This window comes from Papaver somniferum, chromosome 2 (genome assembly GCF_003573695.1).
Source record: "Papaver somniferum cultivar HN1 chromosome 2, ASM357369v1, whole genome shotgun sequence".
NCBI lineage: Eukaryota > Viridiplantae > Streptophyta > Magnoliopsida > Ranunculales > Papaveraceae > Papaver > Papaver somniferum.
Window position 1 is genome coordinate 201,540,032 of NC_039359.1, and position 21,608 is coordinate 201,561,639.

The 21,608-nt window shown below is 34.5% G+C and overlaps 1 protein-coding gene across 1 annotated transcript in view; it reads left to right on the forward strand.

The window, feature by feature from the left end:
* LOC113352586 overlaps positions 1 to 21,608 on the forward strand; it is a 69,523-nt gene that overhangs the window by 94 nt on the left and 47,821 nt on the right. The window contains exons 2-4 of the mRNA XM_026596394.1: positions 295 to 473; positions 830 to 1,215; positions 1,324 to 1,449. Of these exons, the coding sequence (XP_026452179.1) occupies positions 295 to 473; positions 830 to 1,215; positions 1,324 to 1,449 (691 nt within the window). The remainder of the gene's footprint in view (positions 1 to 294; positions 474 to 829; positions 1,216 to 1,323; positions 1,450 to 21,608) is intronic.

Below are 21,608 nucleotides of genomic sequence, written 5' to 3' on the forward strand. Positions count from 1 at the left end.
TCTTGATAAAACTGTGAATGATGCATGGTCATTTTTAGCTGAGATTGCAGAGAAAACCCGTCAATGGGAATCCATTAGGGAAACTGAGACAGCATCATATGATATTGGTGACCCCCATGAGTTAGAATCTGATTCCAACTATGATACAAGCATGAACTGCATGCCTATGAGAGGCGAATCCCTAGAAAGTTATAGAAATACAAATGTTATTATGTCTAATTCCTATGCGCATTCTGAACTCCATGTTTGTATGTCATATGATAGATCATACTAGTTGATTGAAAATTGTTCTAGATTGAAAAATCCATGTTACAATGATGATGATGATGAATCAAACTTTGAAAATGATGTGTCCAGTCCCACTCATGCAACTGATGTTGAATATGAACCTAACTTAGAAGTCAATGAGTGGACTGAGGACACCGCAACTGTTAACAGGGAAGAATATGCATATTACTCTAATAATGAACCGTGTTAGAAGAGGAAGTTCTTATTGAAGATCCAATTTTGGAGTCACATGACTCTGAAGTGCTATACCAAAGTGTAGAGACCTACATTGATAATGTTCCTTCTAATGTTGATTTTTATCACAATCCAGAAAATTTTGGTGCTAATACAGAACTTGTGCAGTTATCTTGTGACCGAGAGCATAACAAACAACTTGTGTGTGACTTAGGAAAGATTGAATTTTCTGTTGACACTAATGTTCTTATGCATGAAAATAAATTTGATATCTCTGATTCTCTGCCTAGGTTGCAGTGTGATGTTTCTTATGATTTGCCGATGCATGAGAATAAATCTGTTGATGATACTGATGATACTGAATTAGGGTTTGCTGATTTGTTCAATAACTGTGAGCATGATAGAGCACTACTTGTTTCTGAATTGGGAAAAACTAGACTTCATAGTGATATTTTTGAGCCTAGAAATGAATGTAACTTAAATGCATCTGATTCTCTGCCTAGAACACTGTATGTTGCTCAATCAGATTTTCTTATGCATGATATAGAGGTTTTGGATAATGATGATTCTGAAGTGAGATTTGATGTTTTGTTCTTTGAATGTGAGCATGATTTACCTGTTTATGACTTAGGGAGAGTGTGTGATGGCACTAATGATCTTACACATGAAAACAACTTAGACGTACCTACTTCCCTGCCTATGTCACTAACTGGTAATCTTGCACCCAACCAAGATTTGGTTTGTAACAAAATGGTAAAACTGACTTTTCTGAGAATACCTAATCTAGGAATGGAACTGTGTGCCTTCCAAGTCCTCTTGGACTATTTTGCTGCTAAATATAATACCTTTGATGAGCCACAGTTGGAAGGTGTACCTCTTCCCATCCCTAACAAAGTTCATTTTGAACTAGACCTTGCGCATGATGAACCTCCGAAACTGCAGATTTTGTGTCTAAAAGTATATCCGTTGAAAAATCCAGGTTTCGGGGTAGTTCATTTTGTCTGGCAGCCTAGCTTGCATTTTTGTCCTATTATAATTGTGTGAGGCTATTAAAATTTCTGCATTCTGTCTTTTGGGTTGATCCTCAACTCTTTAGATTGTTAATGGTGAATTCTCCCTATATATAATCCAGTAGGTAATGTTATATTTTCTATGTTGAGTCAGTTAAGTCTTCATTCATCTTGTATATATTGTGCTAATCCAATATGATCTCAGCTGAAAATGTTGGATTCTAGCCTTGAATAATGAAGCTCTAATCTTGCTTTCGCCGACATACCGGTAATCTCTTCCCTTTTCTCTACTCAGCATAGTTCTCATGCTATGTAGCTGTTTAAATTCCTATCATTTTTAGAAACATTGAGGACACTGTTAGATTTAGGTGTGGGGGAGTGTTTTGCATATAGAGTTTTCAGTTTTTTCTTTTCCTTTTATTTATAAAAAATAAAATAAATATATATATAAAAAATCAAAAATTCAAAAATTTCAAAATTTGCATAAAACCTCCAACTTTTAGAGATTTTAGAGTCACTAGCATGCTTCTAGCTATGTTTACATAGAGAGTTTGACCGAAATAACTGAACTTGGAAGAACTAGAGAACACAATCGGGTTTCTTAGTTGTTAGAGCGTTAAAGTTAGATTTAACTATGCCGGTGGGCAAATTAGGTGCTGCAAAGATATTTGGTAGTAGAGTTGTGATCACCCTTAGTGGAGACTACTTATTTTTACATCAAGCGAGGCACCGACCTTCATTTTTTGTGACTATCTAAATGTCCTTTTAGAGTGTGTGTCACCATACGTAAATTCCGGGTAGGAATAGTGAGCTACCCAACTTCGCACCACTTTCAGCACTATTTTTGATCTCTTGAGTGCTAATTTTGTCAACCATGAGGATGACGTCTAAAGATGAAAACTCCTTCTTTTAGTTTGATTTGCAGTTGGCACCACTCTCTCTCTCTCGACAACATCAACAGATCCATAGAAACACATCATCATTAACGAGCGAAGCAACGCCAGATTCTATGAAGAAAAGTTGAAATAGTCCAAGGTTTATATGCAACAATTCAAGTAAGTAAAATTATTATTCAAAGTGAAGATACGGTACAAAGAGCAGAATTCTATACACATTTGAAGAGGTATTTTACTAGAGCAAAGAAAAACAGAAAAAGATGAGAATTAGTGAAGTTCATAAAATCAAGACAATACAGGTTGTGAAGAATTAAGTGATAAAGTCCTTCATCCATGACTTTAGTAGTTTCATTATTATTTTGTTATTTTCAGTTTCAGTAAAAAAAAATTTGTTACAGTTTGTTTTTAGTTTTGTTTAATAAACACCATGGTAAAGAAGAAGAATTTAAGAGGAAAATTCAAGCAACAAGGAAATTGAAGATAAGAATTAGAAATTGGCAAGGTTCTAAGAAGTTCAAGAGTTCATCATCAACAGTTGAAGACCGAAGATCGAAGACATTTCTATGAATGCTGTGAGAGTGGTGTTGATTGTCGATCAAATGCGAAGGTAAGTGAGTACTCCCATCCTTGCTAATGATTGATTTACTTTCTTAGAGATCATCAGAAAAAGATTCTTATTCCCACAATTTTGTGGAGTCTCAGAAATTATTTCGGAAGGTTTTCCTTCCCACCATTCAACGTGTGCAGGATTTCTCTCTTTATTCCTGTCTGCACACATGAGAGAATAAAAAAGCGGTCTTTTTGAGTGCAATTATCATAAACCCCATTGGTGAGGCAGAAGTCGAAGCTTGTGATCACTCTCGAAACCTAATTCTTTCATATGGTGTGGTTATTTCTCGCTCAACTCTTAAGGATGAGAATGCGTTCTTTGGTATTTCTAACTTCGTGTTACTAGCATGCAAAAACTCTATGTCCTCATAGCTCCTTGGATGCTTAGGACTCTATTACACTCTGAAGTTGGAGAAGGTTTTGTGGGTTCACCGCTTCTAGGCCCTCACGAGACCACAACTCGTCCACTAGGGACACCTAGAGGTTTAAAGGATTAGTGCATACGCTAAATGCATTCGAGATACCAGCGACAGTGGTATAGTTAGGATTTCTTAATTTCTGTTTCACTTGAGGACAAGTAAATTTCAGGATTGTGGGTATTTGATGAGTGCCAAATAGTGCATATTTCTACACCTTTTTATTGGCAATTAACTCAACAATTGTGCTTCTAGTACAATGCACTAAGGACATCTTATCTAACGATAAACATGATCCTGATACATTAATGTTTTGTCATAAAAAGGGTAATGAAGAAATACAATGCTTCAAGTGCCGTAAATTCGGACATATGGCAAAACCTTGTCCCAGCAGAAGAGCTCATAAGTGAAACAAGGCTTATGTCTTTACTCTTGATGATATTCCGGAGGAAGAACCCTATGAAGAAATATCTAACTGTAATGCACTTCTTGCCAACTCTAACAGTGATGAATCCTATGAGTCTAATCAACTCCTATAAAAACTTGAGTTGGAAAATAAGGAAAATAAAAGGTTAAACCTAGAACTTGAAAACCTTTTGAAATTCCGATCAGATAAAACCCAAAAGGTAAAATCTGAGTAAGAAAAATTGGTTGAAAAACCAAAAGGATCAGAAACTAGTTTTTCTGATAAGACACTAAGTTATTTATGTAGAGGAATTACCCACGCTGTAATCTCCTGTGGAAACCTCCATCAAATAAATTTATCAAGGCTCTTCATAAGGGGAAAAAGATTTTGAAGGCTGATAAGTTTATTAGATCGCAAAAGGAAATTGCAAACTCTTGCAATTATAAGAGAAAGAAAGAACGAAAGGAAACCAGTCTATTGTGTTTATAAGTCATCCTAAGGATGTCTTTGTTACCTATGGTGAGTATAACTATCACCCCAACACACACTGATTGTGTTGAAAAATGCATCCTCACTTGTTGCCAAAAATTCTGATTGTGAGGAAGCATAAATCTGGGTAGTGAAAATAATATATTTTACTTCTGGAAAAGTATATTCGGTTTCCATAAACCAAACTATCCCTTGATTTTCTCCCATCTTATATATTTTCTTCTTGTCCGAAAGAAGACTACCTTGTTTCAATGGAGAAATCGGTAAAAGAAAGGTCATCTCTTGATGATTTAGCACTCTGTGCGTCAGTTATGACTGAAACTCATGATGTCTCTCTACATGATAAGCCTCAAGATTTTCTGAGAAGACAGATTCTTACTATTAAAAATCGTATTAGACATCATGAGTTGATGGTAAAGGATTCAAAAGAAGTACTAGCTGATCTTCATTCTCAACTGCTTGAGATGAACAAGTTATCTACTGAAAAAGGAAGTGCTCAGAAGAATTTGAATCCTGTTTCCGAAAGCAATCTTCACAAGTCTTGCGATTAGAAAGGAAGATAGAAAATAGACATTAGTTTTTGATTACTTTCAACAAATTCTATTTTGGAATAAAACTATCTTATTTATGAATAAAATTATTAGTTTATAATTTATTCTTGTGATAGTTTTTCGATTACATAGCATGTGCTTGGATGCTTTATCTTATTGCTATATATGTTGATGGGATGATTGATTTCGGTTTTCTAACCTTGATATTCGATCTCATATGTTGTGAACCCTTATCCTTTGGGTGACTTTTTGGTTTAGCGGGATTAAGTTCCAGCCCATGATGGTAGGCTTTATCAAATGATCATAAGGGGTTCCGATAGAAACAATATGTGAAAAAGTCACAATATGTTGAATCGTCTTGGTTTAGCATAAAAGCATATGTGTTTCGGGGTTTTCAACTTTTACTTTTCATTAGTTAAAAACCGGTTTTCAACCTTTCTCTAGTAAAGGTTGGTTGTTGTTGTTCTTTTGTCTTACAAGAGGATGACAACATGATGATATCCTCACTGGAAAGATGCGAAGAATTGGAGAAGAGGATGCGGAACTTGAGGTAACAACTTTGTTAATTAATCGTTTTCATGTTTAAGAAAAGCCTGATTTTATTGCATATATTTATTGCTTTTGCTTAACAAAATTTCGGTACAATTGATGTTTTATTCCATTATGTGTGTATGGATGTGTGTGTGTGATTCAATTTTTTCTGGTTAAGAAAAACTATTGTTATCTTTCTTTATTGTTTGGTATCAATTGTTTAGGCTTACAAAATTATGGTGCAATTGCGGTGCTTTAATGTCTATGATTGTTTCAATTGCTTCCGGTTGATATAAATGATTATGCAAGTTGATTTATTTGGTTTGTATGAATTGTTTATGGCTTAACGAAAGAAAGGGTTATCTGATGAGTGCCAAAGAGTGCATATTTCTACACCTTTTTATTGGCAATTAACTCATCTTTTTCGCTTCAAAATCATATATTATCCCAAATTTTGTGTTTTCATTGTTTTAAAGAATAAATTCTTGTACTAATTAATTTTGTGCTTTAGGTAGTAAAATAAAGCTTGGATGAATTACGGAGCCAAAAGAGCAGAAAAGTAGAGACAATGAGAGAGAGACGACAAAGCTTCCGCTAGAAAGCAGTGAAGAATATTGTTTGCACCTCATCCGCAAGTGAAGAATGCCGTTTGCACAACTCAAAACTAGAAGTGGACTTAAGATATTAGTTTTGAAGAAGCCATGGGCCTAGAAGAGATAAAATCCAAGATCCAAGCATGTACCCATCCCGAGCCGTCAGATTCAATATAGTTGATGAGCATCCAATGGAATCTACATTGCGGTACATCGACATTTGCTGCTTCCGCCCAACAATGGAGCACCTGTTATTCATCTCCAAATTGAACAGAAGCCAAACACACCTTCACTTCGTTTCTTCTCTCCAAGCTCTGCAAAACTCCCAGCCATCCCCGACAACCTCTGAGCTCAGCCACCCTCTCAGCAGCCATCAATCACACTCAAGATCCTAATTTCTATCTCTCTCCATCTTATCTTCTTCTCTATCAAAAACAGTAAACCTAGAAGCTATGATTGGGAGAGATGGAGTTAGGGTTATCTTCAATGGGTAAAGAAAGAATCAAATAAGGTTGCAGAGAAGCAATAACATAGGGGACAAGAAATTCAGGCAATTATGGTGAGTGGGTAGAGATTTATTATTGAATTAAAATCAATTGGGGATTTTTGTGTATAAATAGGGAGGAGATTGTAGAGAGAAAGTCATGACCGTATTAGCCGGTGCAACAAGTAGTAGTTTATGTTTGTTTTCAGTATTATTATCATGTTATTATTTCATAACTAGGGTTTACATGAAACCCTGACTCTCTGTTATGTTATTCATACTGTTGATGTTACTCTTGAATGTTTAAATTGTTTTAAGATAGAATTGAATCTTAGTACGTCAAAATTTTTCTTTCACAATGTATGCCATGTGTCCATTGTATTTATAATCCCACTGTGTCGATTATGCTGCAACTCAAGCTTAACCAGATTGTTATTGATCCTTAGACTAATTGTGCCTTGAGAAGACAGTTAGTGCTTTGGAAAGATACCTTAGTTGTGATTGAACTATCCATTGGTGAAACACCTTAGGTAAGTGGTAGACTTGACACTTCTCCCTTATCTGTTACAAGGAAAAGAGTATTATAATTTGTTGAATACATAATGTGAGTTAGTGCTGGATTTGACAATCCTAGTATCCTCTTTATCATTGCTTTGCATTCTGATTTATTATTTCAGTCACTACCATCATCTAGACGTATCGGCAAAGAACCCTCCTTTCTGGTTACTCTTGTTTCGAATCAGTTTTAGTAAGACCGTAGCTTCAACTTACACCCACCTTGTCCCTGAGGATCGACCTGTATTTGCACTATATACAATAAGGCGATGTGCACTTGCAGTTTATTGTAGGTACTGTTTATAGACCTACCATTATTGGGATGAATCGTTTAGTCCAATTCGATTCCGGATAAGATAAACTAAGTTAATTCCGATCTTAGTTGGACTTATCAAAGCGGAGGTTTTGGTTATTCAAGTCTAATCGAATGCTTTAACAAGAAATGCTAGTTAACTAACCTAGTACTTGTCTTGTTTAAAAGTGAAAGGTCTAAGTTACTGATGAGAATAACTAGAGCCTGATGTAAAAAATAGAGTTAATTCTGATCTTTATTTTTGCCTTGTCGAAGAAGCGATTGTATTTGTACAATCAGTTTAGCAAAGGAACTAAGGTGCATAGTAGATTTTTGTTTTGCTAAACTATTAGGTAAAAGTGCTTCGGGAAATTATTTCCTTGGTAACATATCAAAACAAAATTACTTTGTAGTTTCGTTTTTGATATTGGTTATCAAATATAGTTTCTGGAACCCTCGTGCTTAACTCTTAGAGGTTTGCAAGTCTTTTGAGATTTGTACGATCCTTTCAGTTTGTCCTTTATTTGCTTGTACCTTTGTCATTTTGTGACAAAAAGGGGGAGAAATATATGGAGTAAACAAGTGATATTAGTATTGATTTGATATCTGGTGCTTTAAACGTTATATCTAACGAAAAAATAAAGCATAGATTAAGGGAGAGTAACAATCATATGATCATGGAAATAACAAAGATGTACGGATTGAAAATCTACCTATCTTACCTTTAGGGGGAGTATTAGCTTTGTTATTATAATGTCAATAACGGTATTTATGAATTGAATGTATACAGGTTATTGTGCTGTTGAATTTGGGAATCAAGCGTATGTGTAATGCATTATTGTAATTTGTTTATCCATATGATGTAAGAGTTTTGTCACTAAAATTGAAAAAGGGGGAGATTGTTAGAGAATAGCTCGTTTGAACCCACTAAGCGTTGGTATGTCAAGTTTGGTTGTCATATTTTAGTGAACCAAAACTCATTTAAAGAGTCTCTTGATTATATGCTAGAGTCAACTTCGTATAGGTTAGCTTGAAAGTATTAGGATATGAGACATTACAAGTATTACGTGAAGACTTGAAGAATGTGAAGAAGTAAGGAGCTACAACGACGACATCATCCTTCCTCTTGAGATTAGTAATATTTTAATTGAAATGTTTCATTCCCTAACGTATCTTTCAAGTCGTGCATATTTAAAACATAACTGCGAAGCTATGAATGATTATACTCTAGTTAGACGTAGTATTAAGGAATACAATACGAAGTATAACACTTATCTTTTGAACTTCGTATATAAGACATCGACATAATCGTATAAATGTTATTGTGATTATGTTTGGGTAAAGCTGAAGATTTCATCCTAGGAAACAATGTTTTACATTCTTTTAAAGGAAGTAAATTCATAAACTTGTTTTATGAGTCGAAAGGGAAATCACTAGGCTTATTGGTATTTTTATTCATTGCAAATCTTTGGATTACCAATATGTGTGTTTAGTATAACCGCTCATAACTTGTTTATGTTCTTGGTAAAAGTAATCACAGCGCCTGACTTATGCATCGGTATGACTTTTATTAGTGAAACCAATCTTAAGTAATCACCTGAGATGGTATGATCGATATTTGTAATTGGTGTGACCATTCCTAGTCATTGGGTAACCAATCCTATAAATTGGTGGGACTAATCACAAGATGTGTAATCGATCCTTGTAGTAGGTTAACAAGTTTTAGTAATTGGTGTAACCTATCCTATAACTTGATTGCACCTAGTTTGTTTATGCTTGAGAATCTTCTCTTTTGATATAAGATTCACTCAAACTAGGTCGAAGTTTCGACGGAGATCTTTAGAATGTTTGTAGTTCTAAAGACGTCTTGTGATAATCCAACATTAACAGGCTACGTTCTGTGTGTGATTAATCACAAGAGATTCAAGTTGATTGTGTGCAGGCGTTTATTGAAGATCTGAGAAGATTTGAATACAAAGAAGACATTGAAGATATCTTATTTGAGTTCATAATCTTTGGTGTGCACAAAACTTGTTTCGGCTGGAAAAGGATCCAACTATAATAGGTTTATCCTTGTGATAGATTTGATTGATTAGTTGAGTAGATCGGCATCAATACAATTCTTTGTGATTCAAGGTATTGATTGAAAAATCTTGACAATTACTTTGGTGATTGTTATTGGATAGATCTAAGGACCCGACAAAGGAGTTTATTGGGATAAAAGGAAGAGCCTTTTGTCAAACTCATATCACTTGATTGAAAAGAGTTGTTACCGAACTTATTTGTTGTTCCTTTACTGTTTGGAATACGAACCAAAGGAATTGTTCCAAGTGCGTGACTTATTGCAAGTTGGAGGTGCAGGGATACAAATGGAACTAGGTGAAGTATAGGTTTAGTTGCTTGGTCTCAACTATACGAAGTTGGTTTATATTTTGTATAGCGGCTTAATCCTGAGAGTATTCAATTTTGGACAAGGTCCCGGGGTTTTTCTGCATTTGCGGTTTCCTCGTTAAAAAAATATTGATGTGTCTTTTACTTTTCTATTTCCGCAATTATAATTGTTTTATTATAATTAGAAGTAAAATACATAAACGTTAATTCCTATTTATTTGATAGCAATCCTATTGTGTTTGGTTAAGTCCGAACCTTTTATCAAGTAAACATACTTCGTTGTTGTATTCTCTCGATCTTGAATCCATAGTCAATCACACAAGTTATCTTGTTGTCGTATTGTCTCGATCTCGTATCCATAGACGACCACACGAAGTGTGAACCGATAAGTTGTATTGTCTCGACTCAGTCCATAGACAATCATTTTTGGAGAAAGGACTTATACGTGGAAAAGTTTTAGATTGAGGTATATTTGGGTACCCTCGTCTTTTCACTCATATCTTAATAACTTTCTAGCTAACCTATACGAAGTTGACTCTAGTAAATACTCAAGCAACTCTTTAAATGAGTTTTGTTTCACTAAAATATGGCAATCAAACTTGACATACCAACACTTGGTGGGTTCAACCGAGCTATGCTCTAACAATATCCCCCTTTGTCAATTTTAGTAACAAATCTCTTACATCATATGGATAAAAAAATTTCAAGAATTAATTATACATACGCTTGATTCCAAGTTTCAACAGCATAATAACCTGTATACATTCAATCCATAAATGCCGTTGTTGACATTATAATAACAAAGCTAATACTTCCCCTAAAGTTAAGATAGGTAGATTTTCAATCCACACGTCTTTGTTATTCCATTTGTAGTTAAGATAACCACAAATATCAATATGATATGTTACTTCTCCTTAGTCTATGCTTTAATCTTTCGTTAGATATAACGTTTAAGCACCATTGTCCTTTCCTTTAGTGATACCAAATCACTTGTTTACTCCATATATTTCTCCCCCTTTTTGTCACAAAATGACAAAGGTACGAGCAAATAAAGGACAAACCGAAAGGATCTTACAAATCTTAAAAGACTTGCAACCTATAAGAGTTAAGCACGAGGGTTCCACACACCATTTTAGATAACCAATATCAAAACCAAAACTACAAAGTAATTTTGTTTTGATATGTTACCAAGGAAACAATTTCCCTAAGCAATTTTCCCTAATATTTTAGCAAATTAAAATTTGACTAAGCACCTTAGTTCTTTTGCTAAACCGATTGTACGAATACAATATCTTGCTTGATAAGACCAAAATAAAAATCAGAATTAACTCTATTTTTCTCATCAGGTTCTAATTATTTGAACAATAACTTAGACCTTTCACTTTAAACAAGACAAGTACTAGGTTAGTTAACTAGTATTTATTGTTAAGGCATTCGATTAGACTTGAATAACCGAATCCTACACTTTCATAAGTCTAACTAAGATCAGAATTGACTTAGTTTCTCTTATCCGGAATCGAATTGCACTAAAAGAATGATCCCGAAAACTTTTGTTAAGCCATAAACAATTCATACAAACCAAATAAATCAACTTGCATAATTATTTACCTCAACCTGAAGCAATCGAAACAAACATAGACATTAAAGTACCGCAATTGCACCGAAAATTCGTAAGCCTAAACAATTGACACCAAACAATAAAGAAAGATAACAATATTTTTTCTCAACCGGAAACAATTGAATCACACACACATCCATACACAAATAATGGAATAAACATCGATTGTACCGAAATTTTGTTAAGCAAAAGCAAAATATATGCACAAAAATCAGGCTTTTCTTAAACAGGAAAACTATTAACTAACAAATTCGTTACCTCAAGCTTCGCATCCTCTTCTCCCCAAAGATATGTCATTAAGCGCAAGTTCAAGTTAGAACTCCCCCTATTAATGTTGTCATCCTTTCGCAACAACAAAAGAACAAAAACAACAACCAACCTTTACCAGAGAAAGGTTGAAAACCGGTTTTAACTAATGCATCGCAAAAGTTGAAAACCCCGAAACACATATGCTTATACGCTAAACCAAATGGTTCAACATATTGTGACTTTTTCACACATGAGTTTCAATCGGAACCCCTTATGATCCTTTGATAAAGCCTACCAACATTTGCTATAACTTAATCCCGCTAAACCAAAAAGTCACCCAAACCATAAGGGTTCACACCATATGAGATCAAATATTAAGGTTATGAAAACCGAAATCAAACATCCCATAAACACATAGCAATAATATAAAGAATTCAAGCACATGATATGTAATCGAAAACCATCACAAGAAAAGTTATAAAATAATAGTTTTATTCATAAATAATAGTTTTATTCAAATAGACCTTATACAATTATTGAAAGAAATCAAACATTGATGTTCCTGGATTAATCCTTCATCTCAATATAAGAGAAAGGTAGATTATTACTTTCAGTCTTCAGCTTATGAATTTCTTCAAGTAGATAACCTTGTTGTTTGACCAGAATTTCTTGCAGTTGAAAAATTTCCGTGAAGGATTCTGTAAGAGAATGTAATTCTGTCTTTGATTGAATACATAAGTGTGTCAATGCTTCAATACACTGATCTTTCTTCAACATATTCTCTATTTCCTTCTTGCTAAGCCAATCTGTCTTTTTGATTTTACTCTTTGATTTCTCAATATCAAGAGAAGATGCAGACTTATTCTTAAGTGATCTTTCTGATCTAGCATCTTATCCAGAGAAGACATTGGATCCAGACTCATAGTTCGGGAAAGGAATGACCAAAGAAAGAGAAGGATATTTTTATAATTTTCATACTTCCGAAAATATAATATTCCTATAAATACGAATATCTCAAATATTTTAAATTACTAGATTTTATTTCCATATTTACACATAAGTGCCTTGATCTTTCTTCTTCCTCACACAAAATTTGGCACACGTGGTGAGGAAAGAATTCTAATACCAATCAGGTGGTATTAGTATGAGATTTTCTCTCATTATGGAATTTTGAACAATCAGAGGGTTCTTGATCTAGTATCGTATGAAAGAATCTTCTTTTGTTACCTCGAACTAATGAAGTATCTTGAGATTGACTGGGGTTGCATATGCAACTTTTAGCAATTCTGTTTTTGAGACAGTTTTTGCATCTTGTCTTATTTTTCCCTTTATCATTAGATGATTTAATGACATCGGAAGACATGTCCATTCTTAGAATGGTTAAATCACTAATGGAGGAGGAAGGAAAAAGATTGAAAACTAATGCAATATTAGTTGTTTCCTCTTCTTCAGAATCATATGAACCAGAGGTCTCATCTAGAGTTACATCCATAGCCTTGCTTCCAGTGTATTTCTTAAGATTGCGACAGTCTTTAGCAATATGACCAAACCCTTTACACTTAAAGCACTGAGGCTGATATTCATCAATCATCATCTTCTTCATGATCCTTTTTGACAGGAACTCGATCATGTGGACGAGAAGATCGATGAGTATCCTTTATGAATCACTTATTTATTTTCTTTAAGAGATCTTGAAACTGTCTAGTAATCAGTGAAAATGATTGTTCAATTTCATCAGCAGAATTTTCTGCAATCTGTTCATCTGAATCATCCATCCGTCTATTTCTTTCGATTAGAGCTTTCGGAATTTTTGCAGCTTTAAAAGCAATTCCTTTAGTTTGAATAGACTGTGATTCATGATCAAAGATCTTTAACTTTCCAACGACTTTGCCTCGTGAGAGTGTTGAAAGATCATTTTCTTCTATGATTGCATGCTTCTTAGAATCGTATCTAGATGACAACGATCTGAGAATTTTGCATACTATATACTTTTCAGAAATAGTCTTTCCAAGAGAGAAAAAAGCATTAATTATCTCAGAGAGTTTAATATGAAACTCTTCAAAAGTGTCGTTGTCATCCATTCGAAGGTTTTCCCAATCAGACATAAGGGTTTGAAGTCTAGATTCTTTCTCTGATGTATTCCCTTCAAATATGATCTGAAGATTATCCGAAGCTTCTTTCGAAGTTTGACATGTTGATACATGATGTTGTAGATCACGACTTACAGCATGTATAATAGCATTCAAACCATCTGAATTCTGATTAGCAAATGCCTTTTCTTCATTTGAAAAATCCACCAAGCGTTTAAGCTCAGTTTCCGAATTTTCTACTTTCGGGCGATTATAACCATCAAAAACTAATAGCCATGTATTAAAGTCTCGTGATTGAAGAAAAGATCTTATAACATATTTCTACCATAGATAGTTTTCTCTGTCAAATCTTAACGGTACATTAATTGAAGTCGATTCATGAGAACTCGAGTTCATTATTATAGGTTAGATCGCACCAAACACAGATTGTTAGATCTTTTCGTGTTTGCTTGCTCTGATACCAATTGAAAATACGAGGGTTCCAAAATATACCTCAATCTAAAACTTTTCCACCTATAAGTCCTTTCTCCGAAAGTGATTTTCTATGGACTGAGTCGAGACAATACAACTAATCGGTTCACACTTCGTGTGATCGTCTATGGATATGAGATCGAGACAATACAACAACGAAGTATGATTATCGATAATAGGTTCGGACTTAACCAAACACAATAGGATTGCTATCAAGTAAATAGAAATTAACGTTTGTGTATTTTATTTCTAATTATAATAAAATAATCTTGTTGTGTTTTACTTCTAAACATAAAATCCTGTTGTGTCTTATAGCATATTTCTACCATAGATAGTTTGTTTCGTCAAATATTAGCGGTACATTAATTAAATTCGATTCATGAGAACTCGAGTTCATTCTTATAGGTTGGATCGTACCAAACACAGATTGTTAGATCTTTTTGTGTTTGTTTGCTCTGATACCAATTGAAAAGACGAGGGTTCCCAAATATACCTCAATCTAAAACTTTTGCACCTATAAGTCCTTGCTCTGATACACAACAAGATTTTGTTAAAGAGGAAACCGCAAATGCAGAAAACCCCCGGGACCTTGTCCAGAATTGAATACTCTCAGGATTAAGCCGTTATACAAAATCTAAACTATCTTCGTATAGTTGAGACCAAGCAACTAATCTATATTTCACCTAGTTTCGTCTGTATCCCTGCGCCTTCAACTTGAAATAAGTCACGCACTTGGAACAATTCCTTTGGTTCGTATTCCAAACAATAAAGGAACAACAAATCTGTTCGGTAACAACTCTTTTCAAACAAGTGATATGAGTTTGACAAAAGGCTCTTCCGTTTATCCTAATACACTCCTTTGTCGGGTTCTTAGATCAATCTATTTAACAACTACCAAAGTAATTGTTTAGACTATGCAATCAATACTATGAATCACAAAGAAATGTATTGATGCCGATCCACTCAACTAACCAATCCAATCTATCAAAAGACAAACCGATTATAGTTGGATCCCCAGCCGATCAAGTTTTGTGCACACCAAATATTATGAACTCAAATAAGAAATCTTCTTTGTCTTCAAATCTTCTTAGATCTTCAATAAACACCTGTACACAAACAACTTGAATCTCTTGTGATCAATCACACACAAAACGGAGTCTGTTAACAATGGATTATCACAAGACGTCTTTAGATCTACAAACAGTTCTAAAGATCCCCGTCGATACTTCGATCTAGTTTGAGTGAATCTTATATCAGAAGAGAAGATTCTCAAGCATAAACAAACTAGGTGCAATCAAAGTTCAACAACCGTTAGTCAATCGAATCAATCGAAAACTAATAATAAACTGCAATTATCTAGTTTCCCACCAACGGTACTCGTAAAGTTTCCCAATCCCAAAGAAGTCTTTAAAACGAGCGATCGTAAGAGATTTCACCCAATTAGGGTACTTTCCTCTCTGAATAGACGGCTCCACCAGTAACAACACAACTAGGTAGTTTTTCTGGCTCTGCGGATTAGTTTTCTCAAAATGCAAACTTCAATATTTATAGACTAAGGAAGTTTGCACACCAAGGAATTTTCAAAACCAAATATTTTCAAAGATATGCAATAAATGCCCAAAATCGGTTTTCATAATTCCAGGAACTGCTCTGTCCCAATATTAACCGAAATCTCAGCATAAAATCTCCAATTAGTAAATGCACATTACCAATTTTTATTTTCTAAAGATATGCGTTTAATTGCTGGAAACTAAAAGCATATAAAACTAAAAACCTTAATTAAAAGATTCTCAATTTATTTAGATTAGGGATTCTCCTTTAGTTATTAAGGAATATCTTTGAACAATAATAGATAAGAATTACTGCACGTCTTCAAAGTATGTCGACATCTTAACTTTGTAAATCCTCTTTCATATTTACAATCTTGGAACCGATTTTCCACACTTCCAGACAAGTTTAGAATTGGTTCATCTGATTTTCAAGAACTATGTGATTGATCAAAAACATTCAATCATCATTCATGGGTTTAATAGTTCTACCAAATACAAGTTCAGTTCTACCTCCAAGTGGCTACCAGGATCGGTCACACTAGTTTCCATAAAATTGCTAACTAAGTACCAGAATCGGTTACCACTATTTATGGTACTTACTTATGATCGGTTTCACAAGTTATAGGATCAGTTACACCAATTACTAAAACTTGTTAACCTACTACAAGGATCGATTACACATTTTGTGATTAGTCCCACCAAGTTCTAGGATTGGTTAACCAATGACTAGGAATGGTCACACCAATTACAAATATCGATCATACCATCTCAGGTGATTACTTAAGATTGGTTTCACTAATAAAATTCATACCGATACATAAGTCAGGCATTATGATTACTTTTACCAAGAACATAAACAAGTTATGAGCGGTTATACTAAACACACATATTGGTAATCCAAAGATTTGCAATGAATAACAATACCAATAATCCTAGGGATTTCCCTTTCGATTCATAAAACACGTTTATGAATTGTACTTCCTTTAAACGAATGTAAAACATTGTTTCCTAAGACAAAATCTTCACCCATACCCATACATAATCACAATAGCATTCATACGATTATGTCAATGTCTTATATACGAAGTTCAAAAGATATGTGTTATACTTCGTATTATAATTCCTAAATACTATGTCTAACTAGAGTATAATCATTCACAGCTTCGCAGTTATGTTTTCAATATAGCACGACTTGAAAGATATGTTAGAAATTAAACAGTTCAAGTCAAAATATTACTAACCTCAAGAGGAAGGATGATGTCGTCGTTGTAGCTCTTTACTTCTTCACATTCTTCAAGTCTTCGAGTAATACTTGTATGTCTCATATCCTAATAACTTTCTAGCTAACGTAAACGAAGTTGACTCTAGTAAATAATCAAGTGATTCTTTAAATGAGTTTTGGTTCACTAAAATATGACAACCAAACTTGACATACCAATGCTTGGTGGGTTCAACCGAGCTATGCTCTAACACCCTCAAGTTATACATGAGTGATTTATTAAAGCAACACTTGCTATGTGTTTCTAAGGTAGTTCATGAATAGAGAATTGTACACGAAATTTTGGCAATAGTTCATGAACTAAAACTAGAAATATGTGACTAAAGAGATTTTTTGGGCCAATACTTGGTGTTTCCTTTCCTAGAAAAGGTAGCTTTGTTTCCAAGAAACCTATCCTTGATCATTCACTGTAAATAGAGGTTTCATGTAACCACACAAACCATACCTTGGAAAATTGTGTGTGTTCCATATAATTGTTTTCCGTATCTTTGTTCTTCACAAACAAGAGTGAGATTCCAAAAAAACTTTATTTGGGGATCGTAAAGCACATGGAAGCTATCTTTTTTCGTAGTTACATAATCTTTTTGTAGGTGTTTTTCATAAACCTTAGATTTGATATATCAAGATATCTATAAATTATTAATGTGAGGAATAATCAATTAGGTTACGGAAAGGTAGACCCCAATTGTTGAGGAGCATCTTCTAAAGAGAATTATCGTTCTGTTAGAATATTTTCCAGAGTATCTTCCAAAGAAAATTGATATTCTGCTAGAAGATATACAAGAGCAATTTCTAAAGAGAATCAATGTTCTGTTAGGAGTTATACATGTGCACGAATACAACTGAAGCATGTATTACATCTACTCAGAAATCTGGTACGTAGTAGGTATTTGGTGTAACAACTTAAATCAGTGTGTGTTTAACCTGGACTAGGCCGGAGTTTTTCTACAAGATTGTAGGATTCCTCGCTAACAAAAATCTATGGTGTCTTTGTTATTTCTTTTCCTCATTATATTTTTTATCTTTGTAATTAATATAACACTGATTATACGTATTTAAACCTCGTTAGTATTAATTCAACTAGAAAGAACCTACAAGACTCGTTCTTATTAAATTCGTATCTTGAAATAGAATTTATAAGACTTATTCTTGTTGGAATTCAGTTTGTGAACAGTTCGAGTGTATACTAGGTTTACCTTGTTAAAGAAATCTCAAATATTGTTTCGGAACCGAACGTATAGATTGTACAAGGATTTTCCATATATGTTCCGGAACGAAGAAGTTGGTGGTGTACTAGTTACCATCTCCTTTTCAATGCCTAATCCACAAGATCTTGTCAACAAGATAATCTTGGAATATTGAGATACTACAACTAAAAACTTTATAAGACTATCTTTTCTAATTCAAGAAGACATGACCATGGAACATGAGGTAATTTATGATTGAAGAATCTCTTTTAATGCTTCTTTCATGGAATCTGATTACTCTATAGGATATACAATTTCTATTTCTAAAAATACAGATCTTAGTAGACGATGCATGTCATGGGATGCATGTCGTAGGTGCAACAAATGAGTTCACTTAGTTTTCACTCAATTAACTAGTACTATAGTGGTGCATGTTTATATCGTGTATCTTCATAGGAAGTATGAACTTCTAGTGAATGGCGTGCAACTACCTCATCAAACATGGTAACAATCATCTCATGTCTCGCATAACGATCCAAAAAATATGAACTACTTAAATATTATAATCACCTCCCAGTTAGATGATATTAGATGATATTAGTGACAAGGTTCCGAAACACAAATGTGGTTCATTGCACATGCCATGAAGCGATCAAGCACGTCCGTAGTTCTTCAATGTAGTGACAAGCAACCAAAACCAACTAGTGTTATAAGACCAGAGGCCAAGTAAACCTAATCCTATAGGCCAAGAAACTTTCACAAGATTGTGGAAAACTGATGCCACTTAATTCATAAATATGTGTTCCCTTGTTCGGGGCATGCAAATTTGTGCAACACTGATCTTTCATTTGAAATGCATCAAAATGATTATTTTTGGTTTAACAACGCAACAAAAATAACGCCTACGTATCATGAAGCTTTCCTCGAATAGAAACAAAGCATAATGATATTTCTGTATCAAATATGATTTAATGGCTAAGCCATGTAGCTTAGAGATGCATTTTCGTTGTATGCACCTTTAACCAACACCCCTCCATATATACGTCTTATTTACATTTCCGTATCTGGAAATTTGGGAGTTGTTTGACACTCGTGTCCATCGAATTCCATTTGAATGCTATATTTACCGGAGTGATGCATCGTGCCAAGATGCATCCCTAATTAAGCAACACATGTCCTAGATGAAGCTTCATCACGTGTGATGACGCATCCTACAATATACGTCATGCAGAAAATGTGAGGAAACATTCTTCAAGGAAGCACATGTTTGTTCAAGAGCTCCAGTGGCAGCGAGAACTTTTTAGTCCCTTAATTGATGATTTAGTGAAAACAATGTTGATAGAAGAAAATTTTAGGGATAAAGTTGTGGAGATAATAATTGCAAATGAGGGAGGAACTAATGTAGATCACGCACAAAAGATCTACGTGACAAAAATAATGTTGAAGATGAGGAAGGCACATTAGAAGCCCACCAAAATAATTGATTTTCCAGACAAGGCACCATCTTGGAAAGAAAAAGAAAAAACATGGTGAAACTGAAATCCTTTAAAGAAAATTCCACGCAGGTAACTTGTATTGTAGGTTTGGTTTGGCCCTAACTCTCCTCCACTATTGCACTAGTTTGTGCGTGTTTTCTTCGGTTTTTTCGTTTTCTTTATGCTTTTTATTGCATCTTCAATAAATCTAATATTTTTCCTCGGAGAAAAAGGGTCAAAGTGGGCGGACTCCGTCATAATATATACATATACATTTTTAGTAAAATGCCCATATTTGGTATGATGCATACCGAGCTTTAAACTTTCTTTTGATTCGGAATATGTCTTTAAGCTTAAACTCTTGCTTGTCATTAGCATGTTTGCGCTGCGAAGTCACTTAAACAGTCATTCACCAACTTTTACGAGCTTGATATTGTAAACTCTTTATATTCTTGCTACCAGCTTGACATTGTAACCTGTAAACAGTCATGCCAATCTCAGAAACTCGATGCAAATGCAAGTTATCCCGAGTCGATCGATTTAATCGATGTAACTGTAGTGTTAGAAGTATCAAATTAATAAATTAAAAGCATATTGGGTGGCAATAAAATTTAAAGCTTTTACGGAAGACCTTGTACGACAAAATGTGGGGTGTACCATCGAGTTTTGCCTTAATAATATTTCTCTTCCTTTCTCATCTCCTTCTGCGTGTTGTGTTGCTTATAGAAAGAGTCGACTTTGGTCTCTCTTTGTTGCAAAGAGTCGACTTAATTTCGTTGTATGCACCTTTAACCAACACCCCTCCATATATACGTCTTATTTACATTTCCGTATCTGGAAATTTGGGAGTTGTTTGACACTCGTGTCCATCGAATTCCATTTGAATGCTATATTTACCGGAGTGATGCATCGTGCCAAGATGCATCCCTAATTAAGCAACACATGTCCTAGATGAAGCTTCATCACGTGTGATGACGCATCCTACAATATACGTCATGCAGAAAATGTGAGGAAACATTCTTCAAGGAAGCACATGTTTGTTCAAGAGCTCCAGTGGCAGCGAGAACTTTTTAGTCCCTTAATTGATGATTTAGTGAAAACAATGTTGATAGAAGAAAATTTTAGGGATAAAGTTGTGGAGATAATAATTGCAAATGAGGGAGGAACTAATGTAGATCACGCACAAAAGATCTACGTGACAAAAATAATGTTGAAGATGAGGAAGGCACATTAGAAGCCCACCAAAATAATTGATTTTCCAGACAAGGCACCATCTTGGAAAGAAAAAGAAAAAACATGGTGAAACTGAAATCCTTTAAAGAAAATTCCACGCAGGTAACTTGTATTGTAGGTTTGGTTTGGCCCTAACTCTCCTCCACTATTGCACTAGTTTGTGCGTGTTTTCTTCGGTTTTTTCGTTTTCTTTATGCTTTTTATTGCATCTTCAATAAATCTAATATTTTTCCTCGGAGAAAAAGGGTCAAAGTGGGCGGACTCCGTCATAATATATACATATACATTTTTAGTAAAATGCCCATATTTGGTATGATGCATACCGAGCTTTAAACTTTCTTTTGATTCGGAATATGTCTTTAAGCTTAAACTCTTGCTTGTCATTAGCATGTTTGCGCTGCGAAGTCACTTAAACAGTCATTCACCAACTTTTACGAGCTTGATATTGTAAACTCTTTATATTCTTGCTACCAGCTTGACATTGTAACCTGTAAACAGTCATGCCAATCTCAGAAACTCGATGCAAATGCAAGTTATCCCGAGTCGATCGATTTAATCGATGTAACTGTAGTGTTAGAAGTATCAAATTAATAAATTAAAAGCATATTGGGTGGCAATAAAATTTAAAGCTTTTACGGAAGACCTTGTACGACAAAATGTGGGGTGTACCATCGAGTTTTGCCTTAATAATATTTCTCTTCCTTTCTCATCTCCTTCTGCGTGTTGTGTTGCTTATAGAAAGAGTCGACTTTGGTCTCTCTTTGTTGCAAA